This window comes from Chiloscyllium plagiosum, chromosome 1 (genome assembly GCF_004010195.1).
Source record: "Chiloscyllium plagiosum isolate BGI_BamShark_2017 chromosome 1, ASM401019v2, whole genome shotgun sequence".
Lineage (NCBI taxonomy): Eukaryota > Metazoa > Chordata > Chondrichthyes > Orectolobiformes > Hemiscylliidae > Chiloscyllium > Chiloscyllium plagiosum.
In genome coordinates this window covers 12,856,522-12,881,105 of record NC_057710.1, presented here as the reverse complement: position 1 = coordinate 12,881,105, position 24,584 = coordinate 12,856,522, and the positions used below count along the sequence as shown (strand labels likewise).

Below are 24,584 nucleotides of genomic sequence, written 5' to 3'. Positions count from 1 at the left end.
CAGCAATGCAAAGTGGCCGAGCAGAGGCTGATATCCAAGATCACTACTCATGGGGATGGCCTCAACCAGGACCTTGGGTTCATGTCACACTACAGGTGACCCTACTACACTATACACTCTGTCACACACACGAGCACAAGTACACACACACTCTTACATACTCACACACTCGCGTAGACTCTTTCTCATACACATGCTCTCTCTCGTACACACATATGCACACCCCATACTCAACCCACGCAAATACTCTCTATCACATCTACACACACACTTTACCAAACTTTCACACATGCAAACACACATTATCTCATGTTCATTCACACTTATATGCGCACACTCACATGCATACACTTTCTCTCTCTCTCTCATGCATCTGCACACGCATATAAGTCTATGGGGTGAACTTGCATTTGCAGAATTATATTTGCAGACGCATTTTATTTTGCTCAAAAAACACACAATCTGCAGGCAGTTAATGCAGGCAGTCAATCCATGTAATATTTTGTAAATTCCACTTTGGAAATAGAACCAGTCTGACTCAGGATTGGGATACAGATAGACTCTAACCTAACCCTTTTAATGCATTGGCTGAGCTGAGCTGAGTAGTTACTTTTTGTTATAAAACCTTAAGTTTTCTTGAGAATGTGACTTAAAAGAAGTTCTGGGATTTACATATTAATGAACTGAAACCTGCAACCTATTCTAAAAGATGAAAGAACAGCAATTTAGCTTTGTTCAATATATCATGTCAGTTGCATGACACTGTGATCTTTTCCTATAAATTCTGTGTCTAATGATCCTGCTCCACAAGCACCCGATGATGGAGCAGCACTCTGAAATCTAGTGCTTCCAAATAAACCTTTTGGACTATAACCTGGTGTTGTGTGATTTTTAACTTAGGGGACAATAGGTGTAAGGTGAAAGGAGGTAAGTTTAGAGGAGGGTGGTAAGTGACTGGAATGCATTGCCAGACGAGTTGGTGGAGGCAGATACGACAGCAATGTGTAAGATGCAACTTGACAGATACTTGAATAGGTAGGTAATAGAGGGATACATACAACATAGAGGCAAAAGGTTTTTAGGTTAGAAAGGTGTCACATGTCAGCACAATCTTGGTGGGCCAAATAGGACATTCCTGTGCTATATTCTTCTTTGTTCTTTGTTCTAACAAATAGAACCTATTTCCGCTAATTTACAAGTCTAACACTGAAGGGTGAAAACTATAATAATAATGACATTGGACTAGTAACACAGAGGCCAAAACTAATGTTCTAGGGACATGCTTCAAACCTCTGCATGGCAGGTGGCAAAATTTGAATTCAACAAAATCTAGAATTAAATGCTAATGGTGACCATGTAACCAAAGTCAATTGTTGTAAAACCCCATCAAGCTCACTGATGCCCTTTAGGAAAGAAAATCTGCCATCCTTACCTGTTCTGGCCTACATGCGACTCCACACACTCAACATGGTTGACTCTTCACTGCCCTCTGAAATGGCCTAGCAAGGCCTTCAGTTCAAGGGCAATTAGGGACGGGTAATAAATGGTGACCTTGCCAGCAGCACCAGTGTCCCATGAAAGAATAAAAAAAAATCCAAACCTGTCAGGAGTCATGTTCAGAAAGACCTCCACATGCAAAGGGTATTGTAGAGTTGCAATTTTCTTCCATGAATGGAAATTGATGATAGATCAATAAGTTTTCAAACTCAGTCAAACAAAGGCAATAAAAGATAAGTTACCACAGGCTAGTGTAAGGGATTCGATCACAAGTGAACTGTGAACTGAAGAAAAATGTCCTCGACTGTTCTCTATATTTCTCAATGCTCTAAATGGTGCTCCAACCTATTTTCTCTCCAAATTTAAAATATACTGGAGGTACTTAGGTTCTCTGAGTCTAATCCCAAGTATCTACAGTCTTCCATCAACTGGAAGTGCTGGTGTCAAGATTGTGAGCTGTAATGCAGCTACAATGCATTCAATTTCCAGGTGTCTTATTGACAGCTCCTAATAAAGATGGGCTTTCTAGATGACCATCCCACAGAGTGAACAAAGTTCCACAGTGCTGCGACACAACACTATGTATCAAAACAGCAAATGCCTCAATATTTATTCGGTTTGTCTGGTTAATTCCCCGTGCTAAATGATACAGCTAATTCTTTAGAGATTGAGTCTGTTGCATCTGCAGAAGAGTGAATAACCTCACTGCATTACTACAAACTCTCTGTCATGTTCTACATCTGCCTACATCCTCTGAATGAACTTTACAAATCAACTCTCCACGGCTGCTACTGCAATAATGTGAACAGATACCTCAGAACACTCAACCATGGGTTTCACAACTGGATTATTAAGTCCACTGAAGTGGAAACAGAGGAAGCAATAAAGAAATACCTTGGGCAAGTTTGTTTTTTTGAGTTGTTAAAACATTGAAGGGTTGTATTTTCAAAAATGGGATTCAGCTTTGCTTTGATTGACTTCCAGCCGGAGGTGAAGGGCTTTTGCCCGAAACGTCGATGTCGCTGCTCCTTGGATGCTGCCTGAACTGCTGTGCTCTTCCAGCACCAGTAATCCAGAATTCCAGCCGGATCAGAGTCACTGAGGCGGACATTCACCTTTACCTACCCACACATGAAAGTCTTTTGGGTTTCCTGATGTATTCACCTCTCCAGCCTCAGCAACTATCAGGTGAGGCTTTCAACATGATATTCCAAATAAGCAAGAGACTGTTTACATACAAAAAAGCAGGGCACCTACACACGATATTGAGAGGCTTAGATCGCAGCTTCCCTGGGAGCACTGAAGCCTAACTCAAGAAATAAATCATTTCGGTCTCTCCTGTCATTCCAACAGACCTTATCTGCTAGATATGTATGTGATGGTTGGCCAATTATTGTTACAGCTGGAAATGTGTTGCTGGAAAAGCACAGCAGGTCAGGCAGCATCCAGGGAACAGGAGAATCGACGTTTCGGGCATAAGCCCTTCTTCAGGAACATTCGGGCATAAGCCCTTCTTCGGGCTTATGCCCGAAACGTCGATTCTCCTGTTCCCTGGATGCTGCCTGACCTGCTGCGCTTTTCCAGCAACACATTTCCAGCTCTAATCTCCAGCATCTGCAGACCTCACTTTCTCCTCAATTATTGTTACAACTAAGCCAATGGCATTTGATGTCACCTGAGGCCTAGCCTGAAAGGGCACAATAGTCATGGAATCATACAGCATAGAAATAGGCCCTTTGGTCCAACCAGTCCATGAAGACCATGTTCCCAAACTAAACTAGTCCCACCTGCCTGCTCCTGGCCCATATCCCTCCAAACCTTACCTTTTCATGTACTTATCCAATTGTCTTTTAAATATTGTAACTGTACCCACATCCATCACTTTCTCAGGAAGTTCATTCCACACGCAAACCACTCTCTGTGTAAAAGATTTTGACTCTCATGTCTTTTTTAAAACTCTCTTCTCTCACCTTAAAGATGTGAACCCTAATCTTGAAATCCCCTATCTTAGGGAAAAGACAACTACCATTAGCTCTCTCTATACCTCTCATTGTTTTATAACCTCGATAAGGCCACCTCTCAACCTTCTACACTCCAGTGAAAAAAATCCCAGCCTATCCAGCCTTTCTTTATAACTCAAACTCTCCATGCTTGGTGAACCTCTAGCTGGGCATCATTGATACACTTGGTGTTCTATCTATTTAACGCCCAGCACAAATATTTCCTCCCACTGTAATGAATGAGAGACAGTCTTAGGGAGACAAAAGCTTCAGCTGAACCACTGAACAGCAAGGGGTTCTGTTCAAGATTCTCTTCATGGTTTTATTGAGAAATGAATTGTACAAGTTTTTACAATAGTGGAACACAACATCAACCTGTCTGACAGGGATTCTGGAACCAAAGTCAGCTGTTCAATGCATGTTTTACTATTGCTCAGCTAGTAAGATGCAGCTAGTGGGTACTACAGTTGCATCCAATTCAGAAGGTTGGTTACTTAAAGCCCTAACTCAATGGCTGGAGCACTCCAGTGCATTACTGAGGGAGTGCCACACTATAAGAGATTACATCTTTCAGATGGCCCAATAAACCGATAGGCTGGCTGGCTGGCTTCTCAGGTGCACATGAAAGATCTCAAGGTCAATCAATTCTGGCAAAACACAGGACTGATCTCAAGTCCTGTCCAATATTGCTCCCTCAACCAGCATTACTATAATGAAAATAAACATGTGGCCTTTATAATGTTTACACAGCAATTTGGCTGCCACACTTCTGCATTACAACACTGTCTCCACTTTAAAATAAAAAGTACATGACGGGCAGTAAAGCATGTTGGGACATCCTGAAGTTATGAAAGGTACTATGTGAATGTTCATCTTTCCCGTCCAATGGACAGTGTCAATTAGTTTCTAATCCTACGCTCATGCAATGTTTCCTAAAGCCTTGTGATGTATTAACAGCGGCCAAAGCTTTAGCAAGGATCTGACAGCACAGTGTATGCTCTTATGGCATCCAACACTTCTGTGTCCAAACATTAAAAAAGCGCAACAAAGTATACATTGTCTTGACATACTGGTCATCATTTTGTGACTGTGAATAGCAAAACAAAAGTAGATGCTAGCATCAGTTTGTTCAATAGCAAATATTCAATGGCATCCCAGTCCAAGACCCTAACACCTTTGAAGACAATGAATTTGTCCATAAGGCTATACTCTAACTTCTGTGGTTTTGATCACTTTTCATAAATAAATCTATGTTTATTTAATACAAGGCATCCTGGTTTTGTATTTTAGAACATTACAAAGTCCCCAAAAAGAAAACTATCAGCTTAGTTCAGCAGTCAGATCTTCGTGTTGCTCTCCTGATTTCAGTTGCTTTCTAAGCCATTTTCCTGTATCGTTTTTCTCTATCATTCAGTCTCACATTCTTTAAAAGTCAACAATCATGATAATTTGTTAGCAGTTCAGAACGATTCCATTTTTTTGCACGGTGTTCTAAACAATTGGCTGATTCACTCGGTCGCTGGTTTTGAGCTCCACATTTTCAGACCCTCGCCTTAGAATCCTGGTGGCATTTCCCCTCCCCCAATCCTCAGATGCCGTCTTGATGCAATTACGCTTTCTTGTCTGCCGCTCAGTTCCACTCACTTGGCCAGATTTTTGACGCGAAAAGATTTGCCTCGGCTCTCTCGAAGCCTGGCATTGCTTGGAGGACTAACAGCAATGAACACAGTTTCATTCTGCACGTGTCTGCCTCAATAGGGGAATCAAATATTTTGTAATGTCTCCCGGAGGGATACCTGGTCCTGATTTTGCTCTCAAGCATGCTCCTTCTTGGGCTGGCTACTATTTTCCTACAGTGCAATGGTTGGGGTTGAAGTTACAATATGCAATCATGTCTCTCAGTGGCCTTGAGTGCCTCATGCATGCTCGCAGCTGAAAGCCTCCTGTTGATGTTTCTGTACTTGCAACGCAGCAGGCTCCAGAAAGTAGTCCTCAGGTCTCGGTTGAAAAAGGCGTAGATGAGTGGGTTGATGAGGGAGTTGGTGTATCCCAACCACAGCAACGTTCTCTCCAACCTCAGCGGCATGCAACTGCATTCGATCCCGCAAATGAAGGGCCGGGCAGCAGAGAGCAGGAAAAAAGGCAGCCAGCAGAAGGTGAAGGCTCCAACAATGATCCCCAGGGTCCGGGCAGCCTTCTGCTCCCTCTTGAAGATAGAAATGTTCTTGCGATCATGCCTGAGGAGCTTAGATAAGGTGGCACACTCCTCTGCAGCCTTGAACCTCTTGGTGGCATGGTGGGCTCGAATGTCCTCCTCCATGTTGTAGACTCCATCCTGTTCGTATTGACGGGGAATACTCATGAACTTGTGCTTTTCCGCACTTACTTTAGCAGCTTTGTATATCCGGTAATACATAATCAGCATGACCGTCATGGGAATATAAAAAGCTACTCCCGTGGAGTAGACAGTGTACCCAAAGTCTTGGCTGATGAGACACATCCGGTCCACCGTGACATTTTTAGCCCAACCAAACAATGGCGGGAGGGTTATGGATGCTGAAAGGAGCCAAACGGTGATCACCATCTTGGCCATTGATCTTCCGTTCTGTCTCACTGGGTATGTCAAAGGGCGTGTTATTCCCAAGTATCTGAAACACACAATCAGAGAAACTGATTATCAATTCTAACTGCTCTTTAATGTAAAACAGAAGCTGCTGCTTATTTCACATTGTCACTCTTTAAGTCACGAACCGATCACTTTTTATCGATACTATTCTCTTACGTATCTTGTCATTAAACAATGGAATTTGATTAATGCAACAAGCTCTGAGCCTCAGAGTTCATTGAAGGATGGCATGGTGGCTCAGTGGTTAGCACTGCTGCCTGCCTTACAGTGGGACCTGGGTTCGATTCCAGTCTCGTGCAACTGTGTGTGTGGAGTTTGCACAATCTCCCTGTGTCTGTGCGGGTTTCCTCCGGGTGCTCCAGTTACCTCCCACAATCAAAAGATGTGCAGATTACGTGAGTTGGCCATGCTAAATTGCTTGTAGTGTTCAGGGATATGTAGGTTAGGTGCCTGAATCAGTGGTTAAGTAATGTTAAAATCACACAACACCAGGTTATAGTCCAACAGGTTTAACTGGAAGCACACTAGCTTTCGGAGCGACGCTCCTTCATTAGGTGATTGTGATAATCACCTGATGAAGGAGCGTCACTCCGAAAGCTAGTGTGCTTCCAATTAAACCTGTTGGACTGTGTTGTGTGATTTTTAACTTTGTACACCCCAGTCCAACACCGGCATCTCCGAATCATCGTTAAATAATGTGGCTGGGTAGATTACTCTTCAGAGGGTCAGTATGGACTTGTTGGGTCGAAGGGCCTGTTTCCACACTGTAGGGATTCTACGATTCTAACTGTTTGCTTCCATGTTGTTCACAGAAGTTCTGAACTAGATTACTGCTTTTCATCTTGCACTCATCAGGACATCTTTCAAGAATACAAATTCAAGGGGAAAATCAAGATTCAAGTAGAGTTGAGCGGACACTGATTGGTAGAGATCTTACTATCCATGAAAGCTGATTGATAGCTAATAAACAGCCTTTGTTAAACTTTCATCCAGACAGGTTGACTCTGATTGGACAGGGCATTTCCTTAGAAATGATGGTACCTATTTTGTTGGAAAAGACATTGATTGGCAGAATATGGAAAGTGGGGTGCTATAAGAGTCAATGCTGTTCCCTGAATGTTTTACATTTTATATCAATGACTTAAATAAAGGAATCAAAGGAATGGTAGTTAAATTCACAGATGTCACCAAGAAAGATAGGAAAGCATGTACAAAAAGGCATAAGGAGGCTGCAAGCACACACACACACACACATACACATACACACACACACACACAGGCACAAACACACACACACACATTTAGGTTGAGTGAGGGGGTTAAAATCAATCACATCGAGTATCATTTTTGGAAAACGTGAGTTTTATTTTACATTAGCCAGAAGAACAAATGAATAGCGTATTGTTTAAATGAAGAATAGCTGCAGAATGCAGATACACAAAGGGGCAGAGGTGTTCTGATGCATGAGTCACAAGACATTGGTATGTGCAGCATATAATCAAGAAGTTGGTGGCACGCTATCCTTTATTACAAGAATTGAACGTACAAACAGGATGTTCTGCTTCAATAATGTATGACACTGGTGAGACCACATCTTGAATAGTCTGGTCACCTTAGACTAGATTGCCTACAGTGTGGAAACAGGCCGTTCGGCCCAACAAGTCCACACTGACCCATTTCCCTCTGAATAATGCACCTAATATGATGGGCAATTTGGCATGGCCAATTCACCTGACCTGCATATTTTTGGATTGTGGGAGTATTCCAGAGCTAGATTAAAGTGGTGCTAGAAAAGCACAGCAGTTCAGGCAGCATCTGAGGAGTAGGGAAATCGACGTTTCGGGCAAAAGTCCTTCAAAGCACCCGGAGGAAACCCACACAGATAGTCACCCGAGGCTGGAATCACACCTGGGTTGCTGGCACTGTAAGGCAGCAATGCTAATCACTGAGCCACCGTGATCACCTTTCAGAAAGGAGAGGTATATAAGAATACAAAAATGAGAAGCAGGAGTAAGCCATTCAGCCCCTCAAACCTGCTCCATCATTCAATACAATCATAACTGACTGCATCTCAGCCCCAATTCCACTTTCCTGCCTGCTCTCCATAACTCATTAATCCATTAATAAATCTATCTCTTTCTTAAACTCACTCACTGACCCTGAGTCCACCACACTTTGGGGTAATGAATTTCACAGATTCTCAACCCTTTGAAGGAAGTCATAGAGTCATAACATGTATGGCATGGAAACAAATCCTTCTGTCCAACTTGTCCATGCCAACCAGATATCCTAAATTAATCTAGTCGCATTTGCCAGCATTTGGCCCATATTCCTCTAAACCTTCCTACTCAAATATCCATCCAAATGCCTTTTAAATGTTGTAATTGTACCAGCCTCCACCACTTCCTCTGGCAGCTCATTCCATACACACACCAACCTCTGCGTAAAAAGGTTGTCCTTAGATCCCTTTTATATCTTTCCACTCTCATCCTAAACCTATGCCCTCTAATTCTGGACACCCCCATGCCAGGGAAAAGACATTTTCTATTTATCCTATCCATGCCCCTCATGATTTTATAAGGTCACTCCTCAGCCTCTAACACCCCAGCATATTTAGCCTGAAATTGTCCAATCCTGGCAACATCCTTGTAAATCTTTTCTGAACCCTTTCAAGTTTCACAACATCCTTCCAATAGGAAGGAGACCAGAATTGCACACAATATTCCAAAAGCGGCTTAACCAGTGTCCTGAACAGCTGCAACTTGACCTCCCAACTCCTGCACTCAATGCTCTGACCAATAAAGGAAAGCATAACAAACACCTTCTTCACTATCTTATCTACCTGCAACTCTACTTTCAAGGAACTATGAGCCAGCACTCCAAGGTCTCTTTGTTCAGCTACATTCCCTAGGACCTTACCATTAAATGTATAAATCCTGCTCTGACTTGCTTTTCCAAAATGCAGCACCTCGCATTTATCTAAATTAAACTCCATCTGCCCCTCCTTAGCCCATTGGACCACCTGATCAAGATCCCATTGTAATCTGAGGTAACCTTCTTCACTGTCCACTACACCTCCAATTTTGGTGTAATCTGCAAACTTACTAACTATACCTCCTATGTTCATGATTAGATTAGATTAGACTACTTACAGTGTGGAAACAGGCCCTTCGGCCCAACAAGTCCACACCGACCCGCCGAAGCGTAACCCACCCATACCCCTACATTTACCCCTTACCTAACACTATGGACAATTTAGCATAGCCAATTCACCTGACCTGCACATCTTTGGACTGTGGGAGGAAACTGGAGCACCCGGGGGAAACCAGCGTAGACACGGGGAGAACGTGCAAACTCCACACAGTCAGTCACCTGAGGCGGGAACTGAACCCAGGTCTCTGGCGCTGTGAGGCAGCAGTGCTAACCACTGTACCACCGTGCCGCCCACGGTGACAAAATGTAATGGATCCAGTACTGATTCATCCTTCTCATCTCCAGATGGCTCCACAAGGTATTACAAGGGAATGGTTTGGTCACCCAGACCAACATCTATGATGATGTAAACTAGTTGACATTGATCATTGGATGTCATGTAGGACTCTTCCATCATTGTGGCAGAAGCAAATCCTGACTGGTGTGTTTATAAATATGGAACTCCAGGAAGGATTAGAGAGTTTTATTAGAGTTTATTATTAGATTATTAGAGTTTCCTGAAGAAGGGCTTATGCCCGAAACATCAATTCTCCTGCTCCTCGGATGCTGCATGTCCTGTGTTTTTCCAGCACCACATTTTTCAACTGTGTTACTCCAGCATCTGCAGTCCTCACTTTCTCCTAGGATTAGAGAGTTGCCAACACATGCAAGGGGCTTGGGTAAGAAAGGCAGCTCTGTATTCTCTCAAATAGTCACCATTTTGATTTTATTGTTACGACACGGGGTAAACCCCTCTGCTAATTTTAAACTAGCAATACAGAAAAGATTCAATTCATGCTGTAATCTGTTAAATTTTGAGAGGGAAGAACTATCCCAGAGGTCACTACTTAAAGCAAAAATTAACACTTCTATTCTTTAAGTCCAACAAAGAATATTAAAACTAACAAAAATTTAGAACTCCTTTCTCTTAAACCTATCTTTTACCTCCCACTCAACGATACTGGTCCAATAAAAATCCCGATTAAGATTTTTTTAAAAATCACATTCCAAAAACCAGTCAGTTTTGTTAATTTTCTTTTGTAAATTTTCTTTAGGTCAATTTCAATGTTCTGGTGCACAAACTTATGGATTTGTACCTCTCAGAGTGCTGTTCAGCTGACAGTCTGCACTTGTTGGTGGCTTGGCAGTTCTCCCATTAAATGTTCAAAATGTCCTGCTTTATACCTCAAAACATCGGAGCACTTCATTGGTTTTAATATTATCAAAATACTAAATTCAAATTTGATTGGATTTTGGTATCTTGGGGTATAATTTAAACTGATTGGCCAAATTTGAATTTGTTTTTGTTTCATGGCAACCCAGATGCTGCTATTTGTTTTGACCAAATGTTACATTGTTACCGTGTTCAGGACTCTATGTGCTTTGTCAGTCCTTGCTAGCTTTTCAACTCTTTTAAAAGTACAGTACACCTCTACACCTTCATAAAATTGTAGAACAACTTTGAAAACAGTAGTGGAATGAAAAAGCATGTTCACCTGCCTTCATGGTCTGATAGGTGTAGAGTCAATACCCAAACTAAGCCCAAACTGGGCCTTCACTAAGATCCCAGTTTTGATTGCTGTTTTGAGTTAGGTCACACCATGTTCTGTGAGCAGATGGGAAGCTACCATTCACCTCAACTAAGCTGGTTAAACATTTATGAGTCAAACGTCACCCTACAAACATTTGAGGTCTCTGCAGGTACAGTGATAGTATCTCTACCTGTCAACCAGGAGGTCCAAGTTTAAGTCCCACCTGCTTCTTTGAACAGATTAATTAGACAATATCCACAAATATTTACAATTGAGTAATTATTGATGTGGCTTTGTAAATATAAAAAGTTCAATGTAGTCCATGGCATCAGGAAATCTATGGTATTGTCACTAACCTGAATTGAGTGTCACTATCTGGTCTGGATTTCATGAAAACTAGATTATGATTAACTTGCGCTAGATTATTACCAACAGAACTCGACTGTCACTAACTGAGAAAGAGTAGTCACTACCCTAGTCATGCTGTTATTATATTGACCTGACTGTGACTAACCAGGATTGGATTCTCATTAACCTGGTCTATATCGATGCTGCAAAAAAGAAATTGCTATAGAAACTCAGCAAGTCTGGCAGTATCTGTGGAGAGAGAAATAGAGGTAACACTTTGGGTCCAGTGACCCTTCTTCAGACCTGGAATGTTCTGAGGAAGTGGTGAAGGCTGTTACAATTATAATGTTTAAAAGGCATCAGGATAGGTACATGAATAGGAAGGGTTTAGATTAGATTCTCTACAGTATGGAAACAGGCTCTTCAGCCCAACAAGTCCACATGGACCCTCTGAAAAGCAAGCCACCTCACCCCAACCCCATATTTACCCCTGACTAATGCAACTAACACTGTGGGCAATTTAGCATGACCAATTCACCTGACCTGGACATCTTTGGACCATGGGAGGAAACTCACGTAGACACGGGGAGAATGTGCAAACTCCACACAGACAGTCACCCAAGGCGGGGATCGAACCCAGATCCCTGGTGCTGTAAAGCAGTCGTGCTAACTACTGAGCCAGCCTGCCACCCAAGGGGCATGGGCAAAGTGCTGGTAAGTGGAACTAGATTAATTTAGGATACCTAGTCAGCATGGATGCATTGAATCAAAGGGTCTGTTTCCATATTGTACATCCCTATGACACTATGACTGTAGTCAGGATTTTCATTAACATGATCCAGATTGTCAATAATCCCATGGAGGCCAATATTTTATTTGAATTCTCAGTGATCAATTGAAATGAATTTCCATGATGAAATTTCATCTTTTAAGCTAATTACTGTAACAAGCAAACTAAATACTACATGAACTGAAAATGATTTACTAGGTAGACTATAAACTGCGGAAAAGATACTTCTGATTTAACATTTTTAAATAACTGAAAACCCCAAGCTACAAATATATTCCAGTGCCTGCTATCAGCAGTTTTTACAGGAAATCCGTCCAACATTACCCTCAGTAAAAGGCTTTTGTTTTATTCGTTAATGGGATGTAAATGTCACCAGCTAATGGCACTGATGAGGCAATCACAAGGTTGCAGGGTAATTTCTTATACATACAATCTTAATCTGTTCATTCATAGAATCCCTACATTGTGGAAACAGGCCATTTGGCCCATTGGCCCTATAAATATAAAAAGTTCAATATAGTCCATGGCATCAGGAAATCTATGGTATTGTCACTAACCTGAATTGAGTGTCACTATCTGGTCTGGATTCCATTCTGCCCCTCTGAAGACCATCCCAACCAGACCCATGCTCCTCCCATATCCCTGTAATCCAGCATTTCCCATGGCTACTCCATCTAAACTACCCATCCCTGGACACAATGAGCAATACAGCATGGCCAATCCACCCTAACCTGCACATCTTTGGACTATGGGGGGAAACCAGATACCTGGAGGAAACCCACACAGACACGGGGAGAATCTGTAAAATCCCAAGGGTGGAATTGAACCCTATTGGTGTGACAAAGCAGTGCTGACCATTGAGTCACCATGCTGCCCAAGGTCAATTGATCAAGGTTCTGGACCTGTAGCTATGTGGTGCTGCCTTCTTACATCTTTAATACTTCAGAACAATTTTTATTTAGGTCCATTCTAACGAAGCGGACCACAGGTTTGGCAGGCCACGAAAAGTGCAGGCAAATCTATTACTAGCATCTATCTTATTTCTTTAAGATTTCTAGGGCAGATATCATCTGCCAAATCAAAAATTTCTCATTTTATCTGAGACACTATTCTAATCTAATGATAACAATTTTAATGGCAACCTCATCTCTTCATGCTGCCATTGACAATCAGTTTCAAGATGGATGCAATGCACTTGCTTAGTATTTGAGACTTGATATTCATTTCATCTGTCCTCAAACACTTTGCAAAGATTCAATGTGGGCTTTGATAGTCCTGTCTCTTAATACAGCAGATAAAAGCTTTTCATATTACTCCCAGGCACACCATCCTTTTTTCCATTAACCTTTTAGCTGCTCTAATAGCAGCCTTGGTTTTCTTTGACTGATTTGCATTTCTTTTTTTATTTTCCTCACTGTCATTTGCTTTCATTCCACATAAACATTTTTCTTTTCATCCTTATTTGTCATAATGCATGACCTCTCAGTCACCTTGGCTTATTTTCGGCATGATTCCTTCAGTTGTCATTTGTATTATACACTTCAATAAGAGAAATCAAAACTCAGTTTTTCTAATCTGGGATCCTGTGAACGTAACTATGAAACTTTAACTATCAAATATCAGCGTCCACATTGTCCGTCCACTAGCCTTTCAAAAGCATATCTTATTAAACTGGCGACATTTCAAAAGCTATTTACCAGGACGCTACCAGGAATGGAAGATTTGAGGTCTAAGTACAGGCTGGAGAGGCTGGGGTTTTTTTTCATTGGAGAGTAGGAGGTTGAAGGGTGACTTTATAAAGGTTTATAAAATCATGAGGAGTGTAGATAAGATGAATGGCAGGTGTCTTTACCTGAGGGTAGTGGATTTCAAGCCGAGGGGACATATTTTTGAGGTGAGAGGAGAAAGATTTTAAAAAGACATGAGGGCCAAATATTTTAAACAGAGGGTGGTTCTTGTGTGGAGCGAACTCCCAGAGGTAGTGGTGGATGCGGGTATAGTTAAAGCATTGAAAAGATATTTGAAAACTAGATGAATAAGAAACGCTTGGAGTGAAATGGGCCAAGCACAGGCAGGTGGGAGTAGTTTAATTTGGGATTATGGTCAGTATGGACTGGTTGGATCGACGGGTCTGTTTCCATGCTGTATGACTCTTTATCACAAGCTAACAAGCAGGATACACACAGGAATATCTCTTTTGCTACATTTTAGATTATGTTAAGAACTTCTAAATAATTTTAAACTTTGAGGGCTGTTCCCTCAGTATAGGATTGAATTCACCTTTAAATATAATCAGAGCCACAGCTTTTTAAATAAAAAAATGTTCATGGGATGTGGCATTGTTCGTTTCATAGAATCAGAGGATCCCTACAGTGGGGAAGCAGGCCATTCAGCCCATCGAGTCCACACCGCTCCTCCAAAGAACATCCCACCCAGACCCATCCCCGACACGCTCCCTGTAACCCTGCACTCTCCCATGGCTAATCCCACACTCTCCCTGTAACCCTGCACTCTCCCATGGCTAATCCACCTAATTTACACACCTCTGCACACTGTGGGCAATTTAGCATGACCAATCCACCTAAACTGCACATTTTTGAACATAAAAGGTCAATTATTAGATTAGATTACATTACGGAAACAGGCTCTTCGGCCCAACAAGTCCTCACCGCCCCGCCGAAGCGCAACCCACCCATACACCTACATTTACCCCTTACCTAACACTACGGGCAATTTAGCATGGCCAATTCACCTGACCTGCACATCTTTGCGACTTGTGGGAGGAAACCGGAGCACCCGGAGGAAACCCACACAGACACAATTGAACCCGGGTCTCTGGCGCTGTGAGGCAGCAGTGCTAACCACTGTGCCACCGTGCCGCACGAATTATGTTCTGGAGTTGCACGAATAATGCAGATTTCCTTCTCTAAGGGGCATTCGTGAACCAGATAGGTTTTTACATCCAGGGAAGTTATTTGGGTGGAACTGAGGAATAAGAAAGGGAAGATCACCTTATTGGGATTGTATTATACACCCCCTAATAGTCAGAGGGAAATTGAGAAACAAATTTGTAAGGAGATCTCAGCTATCTTTAAGAATAATAGGGTGGTTATGATAGGGGATTTTAACTTTCCAAACATAGACTGGGACTGCCATAGTGTAGGTGTCAGTGGGGGAGCACTTTGGGGACAGCGACCATAATTCTATTAGATTTAAAATAGTGATGGAAAATGATAGACCAGATCTAAAAGTTGAAGTTCTAAACTGGAGAAAGGCCAATTTTGATGGTATTAGGCAAGAACTTTCAAAAGCTGATTGGGGGCAGATGTTCGTAAGTAAAGGGATGGCTGGAAAATGGGAAACCTTCAAAAATGAGATAATGAGAATTCAGAGAAAGTATATTCCTGTGAGGGTGAAAGGAAAGGCTGGTAGGTATAGGGAATGCTGGATGACTAAAGAAATTGAGGATTTGGTTAAGAAAAAGAAGCAAGCATATGTAAGGTATAAACAGGATAGATCGAGTGAATCCTTAGAAGAGTATAAAGGCAATAGGAGTATACTTAAGAGAGAAATCAGGAGGGCAAAAAGGGGACATGAGATAGCATTGGCAAATAGAATTAATGAGAATCCAAAGGGTTTTTACAAATACATGAAGGACAAAAGGGTAATGAGGGAGAGAATAGGGCCCCTCAAAAAACAACAAGGCGGCCTTTGTGTGGAGCCACAGAAAATGGAGGAGATATTAAACAAGTATTTTGCATCAGTATTTACTGTGGAACAGGATATGGAAGATACAGAATTTAGGGAAATACATGGTGACATCTTGCAAAATGTCCATATTACAGAGGAGGAAGTGCTGGATGTCTAAAGGTGGATAAATCCCCAGAACCTGATCAGGTGTACCCTAGACATCTGTGGGAAGCTAGAGTAGTGATTGCTGGGCTCTTGCTGAGATATTTGTATCATCGATAGTCACAGGTGAGGTGCCAGAAGACTGGAGGTTGGCTAATATGGTGCCACTGTTTAAGAAGGGTGGTATGTTCAAGAGCTTAAAAATGCGTTGCTGGAAAAGCGCAGCAAGTCAGGCAGCATCAAAGGAGCAGGAGAATCGACGTTTCGGGCATACGCCCTTCTTCAGGACAAGCCAAGGAACTACAGACCAGTGAGCCTGACCTCGGTGGTGAGCAAGTTGTTGGAGGGAATCCTGAGGGGCAAGATTTACACTTATTTGGAAAGGCAAGGACTGATTAGGGATAGTGTGTGGGCAATCATGTCTCACAAACTTGATTGAGTTTTTTGAAGAAGTAACAAAGAGGATTGATGAGGGCAGAGCAGTAGATGTGATCTATATGGACTTCAGTAAGGCATTCGACAGGGTTCCCTACAGGACACTGGTTAGCAAGGTTAGATCTCAGAGAAGACAGGGAGAACAAGCCACTTGGATACAGAATTGGCTCAAAGCTAGAAGACAGTGGGTGATGGTGGAGGGTTGTTTTTCAGGCTGGAGGCCTGTGACCAGTGGAGTGCCACAAGGATCAGTTCTGGGTCCTCTATGTTTTGTCATTTACATAAATGATTTGGATGCAAGCATAAGAGATACAGTTAGTAAGTTTGCAGATGACACCAAAATTGGAGGTGTAGTGGACAGCAAAGAGGGTTACCTCAGATTACAGCAGGATCTTGATCAGATGGGCCAATGGGCTGAGAAGTGGCAGATGGAATTTAATTCAGATAAATGTGCTGTGCTACATTTTGGGAAAGCAAATCTTAGCAGAACTTATACACTTAATGGTAAGGTCATAGGGCGTGTTGCTGAACCATGGAGTGCAGATTCATAGCTCCTTGAAAGTGGAGTTGCAGGTAGCTAGGATAGTGAAGAAGGCATTTGGTATGCTTTCATTGAGTTGGGAATTCATGTTGCGGCTCATGGGACATTGGTTAGGCCACTTTGGAATACCGTGTGCAAATCTGGTCTCCTTTCTATTGGAAAGATGTTGTGAAACTTGAAAAGATTCAGAAAAGATTTACAAGTATGTTGCCAGGGTTGGAGGATTTGAGCTATAGGGAGAGGCTGAACAGGCTGGGGCTGTTTTCCCTGGAGTGTTGGAGGCTGAGGGGTGACCTTATAGAGGTTTACAAAATTATGAGGGGCATGGATAAGGTAAATAGGCAAAGTCTTTTCCATGGGGTCAGGGAGTTCCGGGTGCTGGCAGGTGGGACTAGATTATGTTGGGATATCTGGTCGGCATGGACGGGTTGGACTGAAGGGTCTGTTTCCATGCTGTACATCTCTAAGACCCTTTGACTCTAGAACAATTTACAGTGGCTACATGGCCTCCATTCAGCTAACTATTTATTCCAGATTTTTGAATTGACTGAATACAAATATCACCATCTATCATGGTGGGAATTAAACATATGTCCTTGGAACATTATTCCAGGGTCCAAAGCCTGCCTTGGAAAGGTGTGAACCCTTTATTTTCTTAAGCATAAAGTCACGTCAACTGGGGTGCTTCTGCACTTCGTGTAATCATTGTATTCTGTATCAACACCAATGTGTCAAAAAGTGTTATTCTTGGTCTAACAGTTTCAAAGGCCTTTTTCAATATCAATTGTCAACAGTTTGATTAAAATTTTAAAAATGATGGGTTAGGTGGATTGGCCACGCAAAATTGCACCATAGTGTTGAGGGGGGTGTAGCTTAGCCATGGGAAATGCAGGGCAACAGGGATAAGCTAGGGGTGTGAGTCTGGGTGGAACGCTCTTCGGAGGGTCGGTGTAGACTTGTTGGGCCAAATGGCCTGCTTCCACAATGTAGGGATTCTATTCTAGGGGATTCTGCTGGGATTGCATGTGGAGGAGGATGTATCATTAGGACAGGCCACCTTTCCAATAAGGTGAGAGGGGATTTTGAGGAGGGGTTGGGGAGATATGCTGGGCCCTGAGTTGGAATTTGGGGAGGTTGGTGAGGGCAACAGGATGATTGACATGGGTCAATTGCCCCCTTCTGATATCTCCATCAGAGGAATCAGTTTTCTCAATTCTCAATGCATCCTAAGCACCTCAGATAGATCACCCCTAATCTGTCACACTCGACTAAACACAAGCACTTTCTACCGTTCTCAGAATTTTCTCAGTCCCATTCATGGAATCATAGAACATCACAGCGGGAGAGCAATAATGCTTGTGATGACAAGGTGTCAAATGGAACTGACAGGAAGACCTGTCAAAAGCACTTCTTATGGAGGTGTCAAACTGTCAATGCATTTAACAGTCTAAGCTCCATAATCACGGAAAAATGCCAAGACCCTTAAGCAAAGTGATTGATTAATATTTCATGGTCTGACACAGACCTGAGGGTTTGTACTACTGAATTATTGCTGCACAACCAAGTTCACAGCTATCTATCATTACAGTTGGATGCCTGCAATTTCTCAATTTGATTGACAGCTGTAATTGGACATAGGCACTTTCATGTGGGACCATGACTGCTCATTGGTACAGAGGCGAAGAAAAGGGCAGGTTTTAGGGGTGTAAAAGTTGAATGGGAGCAGGAAACACTGGGTACAAAAGTCGATGAAAAATGAAAGACTTCCAAAAGAGAGGTGGATGGGATAAGCAAGGTACATTGAGAAATAAATACAGGGTATCCAAAGCTAGACTACCTGAGATTGCCGATTATGATTATGGCCTGATTGACTAAGGACACTGATGAGAAAATGAGGAAGAAAAGGGAAAGGCATACGATGCAAAACAAAATCATAATAGCAATACGAAACAGGAAGAGTGTCTCAACTGCTAGGAATGAGCATTCTCAGATTGTAGACAGGTTAAAAATGATATTCCTAAGGGATCAATGTTGGGACTCTTCCTTTTTCTGATTTATATAAACAATGTGAAGATGGATGTTGAGGGCAAAATCTCTAAATTTGCAATGATACTAAGTTAGGGGGAATAGTGACTTGTGAAGATGATGCTCAGAGAGACATTGCAAGTTGGCCAAATGGGCAGACATATTAGCAGATGAATCTCAATACAGAAAAATGTGAGGCAATGCATTTTGGTAGAAATGACAGTGGAAGATAGTAGATGATGACACGTTTCTCCCAGACCGTCTCAACACCTTCTATGCTCGCATCGAGCAGAATTTTGACGGAGAGGCAACACTTATTCCAATAAGTCCTAATGAACCTATTCCAACAGTCACTGCATCAGAGGTCAGATCAGTTTTCCTTCATGTGAATCCAAGGAAAACGATGGGACCAGATGGAGTACCAGGCCATACACTCAGAGCATGCGTAGATCAACTGGTAGAGGCCTTTCTGGACATCTTCAACCTCTCCCTGCAGCAGGCCACTGTGCCTGCCTGTTCCAAGAGGGCCAACATCATCTCTGTGCCTAAGAAGGCTCATGCACCATGTCTCAATGACTACCGGCCAGTGGCCCTAACTTCAGTGGTCATGAAGTGCTTTGAAAGGCTGGTCATGGCATAAATCAACTTCATTTCCTCATTCCTGAAGAAGGGCTCATGCCTGAAACGTCGATTCTCCTGCTCCTTTGATGCTGCCTGACCTGCTGTGCTTTTCCAGCAACACATTTTCAGCATTAATCAACTTCAGCCTCCCTACTATTCTTGACCCACTCCAATTTGCCTATCGGACAACAGATCCACGTCAGATGCCCTGTCACTTGCCTGTCACACCTCCCTAGAACATCTTGACACCAAGAACAGCTATGTAAGAATCCTACGCATTGACTACGTTCAGCCTTCAACACTATTATCCCCTCGAGACTGATTACTAAACTTAGTGATCTCACTAAGCCCACTCTCTGCAATTGAATCCTCAGTGTCCTGACCCACAGGCCACAATCAGTGAAGATTAGGGACAATATTTCATCCTCACTAACACTCAACACTGGAGACCCCTAATGTACTCGTTGTATATACATGACTGGATTGCCAAATACCAGACTAATGCCATTTACAAGTTCGCTGGTGACACCACCATAGTCGGTCGAATCTCAGATGGTGATGAAACAGACTACAGATGGGAGGTGGAAGATCTGGAAATTTGGTGCACTGAGAACAGCCTAGCTCTCAATGCCGGCAAAACCAATGAATTCATTATTGACTTTCGGCGGGATGTTACTCATGCCCCCCCACACATTAACAGCCCAGAAGTGGAGCGAGTGGAGAGTGTCAAGCTCCTGGGATTGGTCATCCATAGCAAGCTTTATTGGACTCTTCATGTGGACGCACTAGCTACAAAGGCCCAACAGTGTCTCTTCTTCCTCAGTTAGCTGAGGAAATTTGGCATGATGGCAAATGCCCTTGCCAACTTTTATAGGTTCACCATCAAGAACATTCTGTCTGGCTGTATCACCAGCTGGCATGGCAGCTGTACCATTCAAAACCGGAGATGGTTACAGAGAGTGGTGAACTTGGCCCGGACAATCACAAAGTCCAACCTTCCATCTATAGAATCCATCTACCAGGCCCGATGTCAAGGAAAGGCCGCCAACATTCTCAAAGATCCATCCCCCCCGGCAATGTTTTTCTACAACCTCTACCACCAGGGAGAAGGTACAGAAGCCTGAACACACACACCAGCCGGTTTCGAAACAGTTTCTACCCTACTGCTGTTAGAATACTGAATGGACTCACAAACTCTTAACATTCGCCTGTATCTGTGTTTTTGTTTTTGCCGCTGTTTACCTATTATTTACTTATCTATGCTGCTTAACTCTGTGATCTGCCTGTATTGCTCGCTAGACAAAGCTTCTCACTGTACCTCAGTACACGTGACAATAAATTCAATTCAATTCAATTCAGAAGAAACTTGGAGAGACAATACAGGCCTCAATGGTACAACTTTGAGGGGAGAACGGGGCAGAGGGACCTTTTGCATAATTTTCTAAAGGGTTCACGTGTGTAATTCTCTGAAGGTGGCCAAGCACATTATTAAGAAGGCTTATAGCATCTTGGGATTATAAATACTCACATAGAGTATAAAATTAAGAAAACGTGCAAGAGAGCATGTCAAGAGCAATGGCAGGCAAACCTAAAGAGAAGAAATGAGGTGTCAGCCTGGTGGCAGAACTACTCGCATGCCAAACAGAATACGCAGCAACTGGGAGACAGATCTAAGCAATCCCACAACCAATGGATCAGCTCTAAACTCTGCCACATCCAATGTGAATAGTGGTGAGCAATTAAAACAACTCACATTAGGCCCACATTGGGGTTAGGCCATAGACCAGTCATGATCTCATTGAATAGTGGAACAAGCTGAAGGGGTGAATGGCCTATTCCTGTTCCTATGTTACAATGTAGAGGAGTGGTGTTGGACTGGGGTGGACAAAGTTAAACATCACACAACAACATGACCCCTTTCAGTTGCATGACCCTGTAATCTTTTGCTATACATTCTGTATCTTATGATCCTGCTCCACAGCTACCTTATGAAGGAGCTCCCAAATAAACCTGTTGGACTATAACCTGGTGTTGTGTGATTTTTAACTTTGTTCCTATGTTGCTACTTGAGATGGAAACTCCACAAATATCTCCATCCTTGATGATGGAAGAGCCCAACATATCAGTGCAAAAGATAAGACTGAAGCATTTGCAATAATCTTCAGCCACAAGTGTCAAGTAGATAATCCATACTGGCCTCCTCTAAGTGGTCCCCAGCATCACAGATACCAGTCTTCAGTCAATTTGATTCACTCCACGTGATATCAAGGAACAGTTGGAAGAACTGGATACCGCAAAGGTTATGGGCCCTGACAATATTCCAGCAATAGTACTGAAGACTAGCTCGCCAAAATGTACTGCTCCCTAGACAAGCTCTTCCAGTGCAACTACAAGGATCATCCAATTACAGAAGAATAATTGTGATGCAGTGGTTGTGTCCCTGCCTCCTAGCTAGGCGGCCTAGGTTCAAGTCCCATCTGTTACAAAGGTTGATAATGACAGCTCTGAGCAGACATCGGGAACATGCCGATAAGAAATAATTGGGTGCCACGGGTAATTAGTGGGGAGGGATGGTTTGTCCTGTTGCAGCAACTATTTGCTGTCTGATGGCTTCATGGAGGAAGAAGAATTAAAAGTCAAATTAGATAACTGTCTGGCTGGATTATAGAATCGGAGTGATAAATATTGATGAGAACAGCCCAAAGTTAAATGTGACCTCACATTGCTTGCTATGGTTAATTTCTTTGTAATCACCATTGCAGAGTCAGATTGTGTTCAATTGATTGCAATGGCATTTGCAAAAAAATTAACCATGAACGCGCTACAAGGTCATTTTTAATATTGGGCTGTTCTTATTCAGAATGACCAACTCTCGGAAGCAATCGGACAGCAGGTAGTTACTGCCAAGGACAACCCCTCCCAACTAGTTATCTGGGAAATTACATCTACTGATGACACGAAGATTGGTGGAGTAGCAGAAAACACAAGGGACTGTCAGAGAATACAGGAGGATATAGATAGACTGGAGAGTTGGGCGGAAAAGTGGCAGATGGGTTTCAATCTAGACAAATGTGAAATGATGCATTTAGGCAAGTCTAATTCTAGAGCAAATTATACAATGAATGGAAGAGCCTTGGGAAAAGTTGATGGGCAGAGAGATCTGGGAGTGCAGGTCCATTGTACCCTGAAGGTTGCTGCACAGGTGGACAGCGTGGTCAAGAAGGCATATAGTATGCTTGTCTTCATTGGACGGGTATTGAGTATAAGAGCTGGCAAGTCATGTTAAAATTGTATAGGACATTGGTTCGGCCACATTTAGAATGCTGTGTACAGTCCTGATCGCCACATTACCAAAAGAATGTGGACTCTTTGGAGAGGGTGCAAAGTAGGTTTACGAGGATGTTGCCTGGTATGGAAGGTGCTAGCTATGAAGAGAGATTGAGTAGGTTAGGTTTATTTTCATTAGAAAAAAGGAGATTGAGGGGGGACCTGATTGAGGCTTACAAAATCATGAAGGGTATAGACAGGGTGGAAAGAGACAAACTTTTTCCCAGGGTGAAGTATTTAATAACGAGAGGTCACTCTTTCAAGATGAGAGGTGGAAAGTTTAAGGGGGATACACGCGGCAAGTACTTCACACAGAGGGTGGTGGGCATTTGGAACACATTGCCAGCAGAGGTGGTAGAGGCAGGCACGGTAGATTCATTTTAGAGGCGTCTGGACAGATGCATGTGTAGGTGGGGAGCAGAGGGATACAGATGCTTAGGAATTGTGTGACAGGTTTAGAGTGTTAATTTGGATCGGCTCAGGCTTGGAGAGCTGAAGGGCCTGTTCCTGGGCTGTAAACTTTCTTTGTTCTTTGTTTTATAACTTGCTGTCTTACATCAGAATATCACTGAGATTTCATAATGTCAATGAATTAGATCGCTGTCAATTAAGCCTTGTGGCTAAAATGTCTACTGGGTCACTAACTGGGGCAAAAGACAGGGCAAACTTTGTACAGACACCCATCTGTCTGCTCAGATGGATAGTATTTTGAATGAGAGTTCTGCTTGGTCGTCTGGTCAAAATTTCTCCCTCAAGCGATGTCAAAGTAAACAGAAGATCTAGTCACTATCAGATTGCTGTTGGTAGGAGTACACTGTGCACAAATTTGCTGCCGTATTTACTGAAGTATAAAGTGCTACACTTCAAACGTATTTCCATGAAATTCCTTGAGACATACAGTGGTCAAGAATAGCATTATATAAATGCAAATCTGTTTCTTTTTTTCTATCTGCACAAATACTACCCAATCTAGCAAGAGTTTGCAGATTTTCTTTAATACCAGCATCATCCTCAAAGTAGTGCCTTATGAATCTTTACTTCCACATGTAAAAGAACAGAAAGTGAGTTTGCCGGCACCTCAGTCACCCTTTCAGTCCTGTACTGGACTGTCGCTCTTGTGTTTCCTGTGCTCAGGTACTGGAGTAGGATTTGAGCCCACAACCTTCTGACGCAAAAGCAAGAGGGTTACCAGCTGAGCCGCAGCTGACACCAGATGGACAGTGGAGCTCCGAGTGAGAGTCAGTGCCTTCTCAGGGGAACAGATTGAGAAGAGAGAAAGCAGACAAGCATTTACCGAAAACACTTAGGCAAGTGTAATCAGCGGAGTACCCAAAAAAGAGTCCAGGTTCAATATGTCCACCAATGACTACATAGTAAGTTGTTTCAATGTATTTTATTACTTGGGAGTATGCATTTTAAGCACTAATGTGCTATAGATGTGACTGAACCCAATTGTGTTGTCTATTCCAATAATCATCTCAGTCACAATCTAAAACTGCAGGAGTTCCTCACTTTATGTCCTAGGCTCCACTATTTGCAGTTGCTGGCCTCCTCCACCGCCAAATCCAAGCCACCTGACGCCTGGAGGATAAACGCTTCATCTTCCACCTGGGGATCCTCCAACCACACGACATCAATGTCAATTTCACCAGTTTCCTCATCTCCCCTCTCCCACCTTATCCCAGATCCAACCCTCCAACTCAGCACCGCCCTCTTGAACTGTCTGGCCTGTTCATCTTCCTTCCCACCTATCCACTCCACCGTCCTCTCTGACCTATCACCTTTTCCTCACCTCGAT

General features: G+C 42.8%; 1 protein-coding gene across 1 annotated transcript in view; it reads right to left on the bottom strand.

Annotated features, from left to right (window-relative positions):
• Window positions 1-3,758: 3,758 nt before the first annotated feature.
• Window positions 3,759-24,584, bottom strand: part of LOC122555203 (5-hydroxytryptamine receptor 7-like) — a 43,341-nt gene continuing 22,515 nt past the window's right edge. Inside the window, exon 3 of the mRNA XM_043700963.1 lies at window positions 3,759-6,145. Coding sequence (XP_043556898.1) covers window positions 5,374-6,145 — 772 coding nt within the window. The 3' untranslated portion in view covers window positions 3,759-5,373. The remainder of the gene's footprint in view (window positions 6,146-24,584) is intronic.